An 8998-nucleotide genomic window follows, 5' to 3' on the forward strand; every position below is an offset into this window, starting at 1 on the left:
TACAGAATAATGCCACACACTAGACTTCCAAAATAAACACATTATTATGATGGGTTTTTTTCCCTTATGAATTTTTTACACACTAGCTTCCTGATAAAATTCTTGTAAAAGATTTTTATCCTATTATTGAATTAATTAAATATATATATATATATATATATATATATATACACACAAAGACATATACATACATTAATCATCAGCAGTAGCATTTAGCATCCATTTTCCATGCTGGCATGGGTTAGACAGTTTGACTGGAACTGGTAAGCCAGAGATCTGTCCTAGGTTCCAGTCTGTTTTGGCTTGGTTTCAACAGTTGGACATCCTTTCTAATACCAACTACTCCATACTGGGTGTCTTTTACATGTCACCAGCACTTGCCATGACCGGGATTTCACTTGGATGTACACACACACACACGCACACACACTCTCACATCCACATATACACTGTAAAAATTCTGCTTTACAATCTGGTCACATCTAATGATAGCTGCAAAACTACAAACCAAGGGAACTCTTGCAGTCATTTGATCTACTAAAAATAGCAGCCAAATTTCCGTTCATTTGCATCCTCTATCTTATAAGCCAGATATATTAAGATGGGAATTCTTTTGATCATGTAGCTGCACAATTAGAGTTGACGTATCTACAGAATATGAGGACACAAAAGACATTAACTTTGTGAAATTAAGTAAAAGAATATACCCTGAGATCTTTCATGAAAAGCTGTTTTGGTCGGTAATCAACAACTGGAAGATTGGAAGGATTACTAAGAAATGCTGGGTAATTCCTTCTGCCAATGGAGTCAATAGCTTGACCTGGACTAGCTTCTTGGTCATGTTTTAAATGAATAACCACATCAAATGGCTCCAGAGATGGGCGGAATATTTTCTGAAATAGATATAAAAGATACCAAAAAGGTGATTGAAGTGTTTTTTTGTTTTTTTTGTTGTACTAAAGGCACAAGGCTTGAAATATTGGGGCAGGGGGCTAGTCAATCTCATCAAACCCCAGGGTTCAATTGGTATTTACTTCATCAGCTTTGAAAGGAGGAAAAGCAAAATCTACCTTGGCAGAAGTTGGACTCAGAACAATGAAGACACATGAAATGCTGCTAAGCATTTTGTCTGGTGTGCTAATGATTCTGCCAGCTCACCCACTTTTATGATTGAATTAAGAAATGACCGTCAAATGATTGATTATATTATATAAACATGGAGATTTATTATTCAGATATGATATTACTTCATGCAGAAAAAGGACAGTCTCAAACTGAACAGCAACCAGACTTCCCTCGGTTCACCCTCTTAGCACAGGTATGGCTATGTGCTAAGAAGTTTGCTTTCCAACCACATGGTTCCAGGTTCAGTTGCACTGCATGGCATCTTGGGCAAGCGTCTTCTACTATAGCCTCAGGCCAACCAAAACTTTGACAGATGGAAACTGAAAGCAGTTTTTGTGTGTGTGTGAGAGTGAGAGCACCATTTGACAACTGGTGCTGGTGTGTTTACATTCCTGTAACTTAGCAATTCAACAAAAGAGATTGATAACATAAGTACCAGGTTTAAAAATAAAAAAAACTGGGGCCAATTCATTCAACTACAATTCTTCAAGGTACTGCCCCAGCATGACCACAGTCTAATGACTGAAAGAAGTAAAAGATACTGTCTTAATAATACCAGAATACATTTGATAAAGTAGTTTTAAAATTATAAGCAAGTGTGTGTTTACCATAACTTCAGACTAACCCAACCCTTACAAGTGAAATAGGACAGACATTAACTATTGAAAGCCATCAGATAAGTTGTACTTGTAATTCTCAAGGCAAAGCCTTATCGTATACAGTATCACATACAAATTTAGCCTCAGAATTATGTGAAAGATACTCAGCCACTATACATTAAAGAACTAAGCAATTCAGTTAACCAAACAACAATCCAATCATCTAAACCAGTGGTTCCCAAACTGTTTTGTCCTGCTGCCCCTTTGACACCCAGGTCACATTCCTAGTGCCCCACCCCAACTAACCATCACAAACATAGACCTCTTTTTGAAGCAAATTCAAAGCAACTGTATTTCACAAATAAAACTTAACCTAATGAACCCATTATTTTGTTGTTTTTACATGAATCACTACCCCATTATTACCCCACTTTTTTCAACACCCCCTTGGAACTTTCCATCACCCCTCGGAGGGGGGGGGGGCAATACCACCCACTTCGGGAAACACTGATCTAAATGGATAAAGGATCCATCATGTTACAAAAAAACGGGATGGTCTCTAAATAATAAATTCATGCAGGACTAATCTTGATCTACTACAGCTGCCAGACAAAATTTATTCAATGGAAAAAGTCTATGCAAAAGACTGTCATATAAATATGTATTTATGTATTATCATCATAAGATGCGATGTGAACATCAAAGAGAAAACTAACACATTCAAACAAAACTACTTTGTGATATTTATTCCAACCGTGTTGCGCAAACATTCCCTTTCTCACTCTCAACATTAAGATTGCAGCAAACTCATGATTGTTTCATGAAAAAGCTATAACCAATGATGATTATTTGTTTTATGCACGTTTTTCTATGCTGGCATGAGACGGATGAGATTTTGTGCTGTATTTTAACAGACAGATGCTCTTCTTGTCACCTCTTACCTGTCTTACAAGTGAGAGATTTTTTATTCCATTATTTTGGTAACACAGAGCTATACAAAGCAATGTGTACTGAAAGTGTAAACACAGCAACATTATTTTGCTCTAATAATTTCATATGAGTAGCAGAAATATCAACATCTATGCACATACACACAAGCTCAGACACACACACATGACAGGCTTAAATACAGTTATGGTATAAGCTGGCCTGTGGCAATACAACAAAACATATGTTCAATATGCCATGGTGGCACGCAAAATACACCATTTTGAGCGTGGCCGTTGCCAGCACCACCTGACTGGCCTTCGTGCCGGCGGCACGTAAAAGCACCCACTACACTCTCGGAGTGGTTGGCATTAAGAAGGGCATTCAGCTGTAGAAACTCTGCCAAATCAGATTGGAGCCTGGTGTAGCCATCTGGTTCACCAGTCCTCAGTCAAATCGTCCAACCCATGCTAGCATGGAAAGCGGACGTTAAACGATGATAATGATGATGATGAAACTGTGACTTAAGACTATGAGGCTGCTAAGTGATCTTAAACACACAATAATGCTTACACCTATTGTTAAAAAAAAAGTGCAAGATATAAACCAGTGGTTCTCAACTATTTTTTCTTATGGAGCCTTTCAATTCCTATTTTACTCAGGTGGACTCTCAGCCATTCGATGTCTAAAAAAATCCTATTATATTTTTATAATTAAATATGATTAGGAATTATAGTTAAAAAAAATCAAAATATTTCATGCATTGTAGAAGTGTAACTAATTTATTGCAGATAAATTTTAACAAAATCTTATATGGACCCTCAAGGGCTATATGGATCCCGATTGAGAATCACTGAATAACCTAACCCCCATTCTCCATTGTTAGTCTCATGAACTTATGTTATTGATAATCAAAGAATACAAGAAATTACTACTAAAAAGCTCACCTTTAAATCACTAGCTGGCCATATCAACATCTCTTGTAATGTACACAATGACTGTTTGGCAATCAAAATTAAGCGATTTAGCATCATCTGGTTAGGCTTTTCACGAGTCCAAAACGAAACCACTTCTTTGTCGAGAGGGATACAAATTGTCATAGGAGGAAAACTTGTTCGAACACTGAAGTCTGCTTTAATTTGGCTAATTTCTGCCCCTGCAAAATATATATTCAAACAAATATGAAATGACATGAGGATATGAAAAGTATAAATACAAGAAGTGCCCCAAAATTCCATACACATAATAACCTTTGTCCAATAATAAGATGTCCACCTTCTCTACTGAATTGTAAAGAAGCCAAAATATCAAAGAGAATGAGTTCACTGTGCTTTGCTTACCTATTTTGATAGTTTAAACCCTCTTTATTCTTCACGTTTTTAGTACCAAACCTACTGCATTTATTCATATATAAAGCACTCATTGTATGATGCACACTACTAATTATGGTCTATAAAACCCAGGTTAAAACACCTCGTACAAATAATTAATATCGTATTTTCAATAATGAAATTATTATATTATAACCTTCTATATTGAAGACTGATAACAGTCACTCATGACAGTTGTACTAAACAGTACATCATCATTATCACAAAAAAAAAATGTAACATTACTGTAGTAATATAGCAACACATTTGATTGAGGATAATGGTGAACATTTAGATCTTGTATATAATATGCACCTCTAATATTTAGTTTCAAAAAGTTGAAAAAGTATGTATTATACTTGAATAAATTTGGTACACTATGGAATCCAGTCCAATGGTACAGTCTGTATCAGTGTTTCTCAATCATTTTTTTACTAAAGACCCATTTGATTCCTATTTTACTCAGATGGACCCTCCTATCCATTTGATGTTTAAATATGTCCTAATATATTTTTATAATCAAATATCATTAGGAATTGTATAAAAGAAATTGTTACAATATTTTGTGTATTGTAGAAGTATAACTAGTTCATTGCAGACAAATTTTAACAAAAGAATCTTATATGGACCCCCGACTATACAGACTCCAGTTGAGAACCACTGGTCTAGATGATCAAAATATGGAATCTCAAAGGCAGGACAAAATGTTCTGATGGCATTGTCATACAGATAAGACATTACAGACACACAGGCAGATGTTCTGTCATGGTTCCCATTAAGTTAATGGTGGAAAAATAAGCATTAGAATAACAAAGATAACACAGATTCACACACTACGAACTAATGAGTTGTAAAAAAAAAATAATTAAGACAGTCACTCACCTGAATATTCATTGTTTAAGTTGACAAAGAACGGACTTGTTGCCCAGTCAAATGTTGACACCAAGTAAAGGAAACGAAGGAAGCCACAAATTGATCCTCTGTTAAAAAGGATTTCATTTTAGAAACAGTTGAACATGAGAAAATTTTGATACAATAGCAAAAAATATTATTTTAGATATATAATGGACATATACATACACACATATACAGACAAATAGACATACACACATGTGTGCTTAATAAGTTCATTTCCATTGTGTGACACCTTGGACAAGTGTCTTCAATGATAACCTCAAGCCAACTAAAAATGAACAAATGAAAATAAATATCAACTTAAAAATACGTGTGATTAACCCTTCAATTATTAATTAGGCCAGTCAACTTCAATAATATAACGATCTGTTTTTAAATTCATTTTCCTGTGCATCTTACATTTAGATAAGCATAACTACATACCAATAGTTCAGGAATGAAAAGTAGAAATTATTAAAAATTCACCTTTTATCAGCGAAAATGTTAAAGCCACTTAAGTTACAAACCAACATGAAATATTGTGAACTCATTACATATTAGTACCACCTGCACTGCAGGACACTAGATGGAACATTGTCTCAAACAGGAACCAAAAGTAATGTTGGTTCTCGTTGCGCAGTGTCACCAATAGATTTTCCTGAACAACATCATATCTTCAGGCTTTTCCTTTTTCCTAACTATCTGGTGGAATCAGTTGTATTGCCAATTCAGGGTGCTAATAGCTTGATAGACACCAGAACCAAGCAGCCAAACACAGCCTTCACTGTTACAGTAATCTACTACAACTTAAAGGAATTGGTTCAGCAACATGTCTATTAAATTTTATAGTAATGTTAATTGCAATGACATATAAAATAATATATATATTATAAAAAGTGCTAAAGTGGTAACTCTAAAATCAAGACAGATGAAAATAACACTTCCTTTGCTTCTATTATCATTATCGTTTTATCTATTTAGAGAAAAACTTATAAAAAAGAAACAATAACTTACCGTGGTACTTCAAATGGATAAGGATCTAAAAACAGACTTGCCACCAGTAACTCAATTGCTATAGCAGGAATGTCATCAGATAAGAAATGGACTGCGAGCCAGCGCTTGGCTAAACGTACAACAAGGCCATAAGTTTGGTGTTGTTGACCAAGACTGTAACCAGAAAAAAAGTCAGACATACTTCCACAGTAAAAACAATAATAAAACCAAATGCGTAATAATTTACCTAAAGTATGACATTGGTGTTACAATTAAGATAATAATGATTTCTATCTTGGAATACAAGGGCATTCAGCCATTTATAGATGCCACAATTATTCTTACAGTGAAACACACATCTTCAATCCATTTGCAGGCCTGGAAACCCACTATTCTGAACCATTTATACAGCACCTAACTCTACATTCAAAAGCAAAGAGGAACTTACCCACGAAGTACACTGGTCAGTTTTGGCATGACCCTCGTCTCAGCCCATAAACAGAGGGACTCATTACTGTGAACCTTTTCTCCTTCGACACTAGTATGTGGCTCCTTTAATAGTTCTATTTCTGGATTGAAACACAACTTTAACCGGAACACAATTTCATCCTAAATAACAAAAAGACAAAACATACCAATATAAAAAGGAAACAGTTTGAAGGGGTTGATCTTAGATATGTTCAAGACCCTGACTGTGAACCTCAGCTCATCTATCATCCATTCTTTACAGAAAATCATTATTCAGACATTAACAGGTTAATTAGAAATGTAATTAAGTTGGTGGTATTTCAAATTAAGTTTTTTAATGTCCATTACATTAATTACGATAACACGAATAAATTCTGCATATAATACTATAAAAGATGAAAAAAACAATTCGAAGTAATATTAGACGAATTATTCCAAAATTCAACTAAATTTATAAAAAATTTGATTCAACAATCTGATTTATATTTTGAAAGTAATTTAATGATATTTGTAGGTAGCACCAGATACCAGCAATGAAAATGTTTGGTAACATTCTCTAAACATTATTGCTATTATCAAGAAGCTAATGTAGCCTATGTTTAAGGAATGCTTTTTGCATCAGATTTTTTTGCATTAGCCAGGAAATAAAGCAGTGCCCATAAACCCAATACAGGGTCTCTGAAATTAGTGGAAATGGGAGATATCATCTAACTTAAGTCCTGGCCTGAATGCTCACAACAGAATGGACTTTCTAAATGCACCCAAGGGCCAAGTGCTGGTGGTGTTAAACCAGACAACATATCAAGTCTATCACCCAAGTAGGCCATGGTGAGATTTGAATTCTGAATGCAGAACCAGAATAAAAACTTCATGGTATCTAGTCCAACACACTGGATCGATACTTCTTTGTAGCAACCTCAAAAAGATAACCAGCAAAGTTATCCTGAGTGAGATTTGAACTTAGTACAGTGTTATCAAAACAAATACCACAAGACATTCTGTCTAACACTATAGTGTTGGCACTCCGTCGCTTACGACGTCGAGGGTTCCAGTCGATCTGATCAATGGAATAGCCTGCTTGTGAAATTAACGTGCAAGTGGCTGAGCACTCCACAGATACGTGTACCGTTAACGTAGTTCTCGGTGATATTCAGCGTGACACAGTGTGACAAGGCTGGCCCTTTGAAATACAGGTACAACAGAAACAGGAAGAAAGAGTGAGAGAAAGCTGTGGTGGAAGAGTACAGCAGGGTTAGCCACCATCCCCTGCCGGAGCCTTGTGGAGCTTTAGGTGTTTTCGCTCAATAAACACTCACAACGCCCGGTCTGGGAATCGAAACCGCGATCCTATGACCGCGAGTCCGCTGCTCTAACCACTGGGCCATTGCGCCTCCACTGTCTAACACTAACAACTCTGCCAATTCACCCTTACATTCAACCATTATCTTTTCTACACTTGCAAGCATCACTCACTTGCCTTAAGACACTTGTTATTAACATCTATCAATCACTCTTAACATTTAACCACCTCTATCACTATCCATAATTCTCTCTCATTAATCACATTTGACTCAATCACTTTGTTTCTTTTATTCACTTTTATTCACCTTATCAGAAACGAGACAGCCTCATTAATGCCATAATAAAATATACCAAATACACACTGTGAAGTGGTTGGCAAACAAATAGACAACACAGGGTCAGGAAGAGCCTTTAATTTTGTCAAGGACATAACACTCTAGTGTTTGTGGCACAATAAAATGCATCCAACACACTCTATAAAGTGGTTGGTGGAGAGCCCATCATATCTATTTAGGGGCAAGTGTGGCTGCATGGTAAGAAGCTTGCTTCCCAACCACATGCTCCAGGTTCAGTCCCTCTGTGTGGCACCCTGGGCAAACATCTATTATAACCTCAGGCCAACCAAAGCCTTGTGAGTGAATTTGTTAGATAGAAAATAAAAGGAGCTCATTGTGTGTTGTGTGTGTGTGTGTGTTGTGTGTGTGTATGCGTGTGTTGTATGCTTATGTTTGTCCCCACCACTGCTTGACTGATGTTGGTTTGTTAACCTAGCAGTTCAGCAAAAAGAACTGATAGAATAAGTACCACGCTTTAAAACAAAAATAAGTACTGGGATTGATTCAACTTAAAGTTCTGCAAGCAATGCCCCAGTATAGCCACAGTCTAATGACTGAAACAGATAAACGGTGTGTGTAATCATCATCATTGTTTAATGGCCGATTTTCATGCTAGCATGGGTTGGACGGCAAGCCAGGAGGCTGCAACAGGCCCCAGTCTGATCTGGCAAGGTTTCTACAGCTGGATGCCCTTCCTAACGCCAACCACTCCGAGAGTGTAGTGGGTGCTTTTACGTGTCACCTGCACGAGAGCCAGTCAGGCGGTACTGGCAACGGCCGCGCTCAAAATGATGTCTTTTATGTGCCACCTGCACAAGAGCCAGTCCAGTGGCACTGGCAACGATCTTGCTCGGAAATCCTATGAAGGCCAGTCAGGCGGTACTGGCAACGGTCACGCTCAGGATGGTACATCTTATGTGCCACCCGCACAAGAGCCAGTCCAGGGGCACTGGCAACGATCTCACTTGGCTTGCCGGGTCTTCTC

At 36.9% G+C, this 8998-nt stretch overlaps 1 protein-coding gene across 2 annotated transcripts in view; it reads right to left on the minus strand.

The window, feature by feature from the left end:
• LOC106871530 (nucleolar protein 6) overlaps positions 1 to 8998 on the minus strand; it is a 36409-nt gene that overhangs the window by 2709 nt on the left and 24702 nt on the right. For both annotated transcript variants that reach the window (XM_014918029.2, XM_014918030.2), the window contains exons 17-21: positions 6357 to 6517; positions 5930 to 6082; positions 4904 to 5001; positions 3599 to 3807; positions 708 to 893 (exon numbers count right to left, since the gene is read on the minus strand). In XM_014918029.2, the coding sequence (XP_014773515.1) occupies positions 708 to 893; positions 3599 to 3807; positions 4904 to 5001; positions 5930 to 6082; positions 6357 to 6517 (807 nt within the window). The remainder of the gene's footprint in view (positions 1 to 707; positions 894 to 3598; positions 3808 to 4903; positions 5002 to 5929; positions 6083 to 6356; positions 6518 to 8998) is intronic.

The sequence above is a fragment of the Octopus bimaculoides genome, chromosome 3, assembly GCF_001194135.2.
Source record: "Octopus bimaculoides isolate UCB-OBI-ISO-001 chromosome 3, ASM119413v2, whole genome shotgun sequence".
Classification (NCBI taxonomy): Eukaryota; Metazoa; Mollusca; class Cephalopoda; order Octopoda; family Octopodidae; genus Octopus; species Octopus bimaculoides.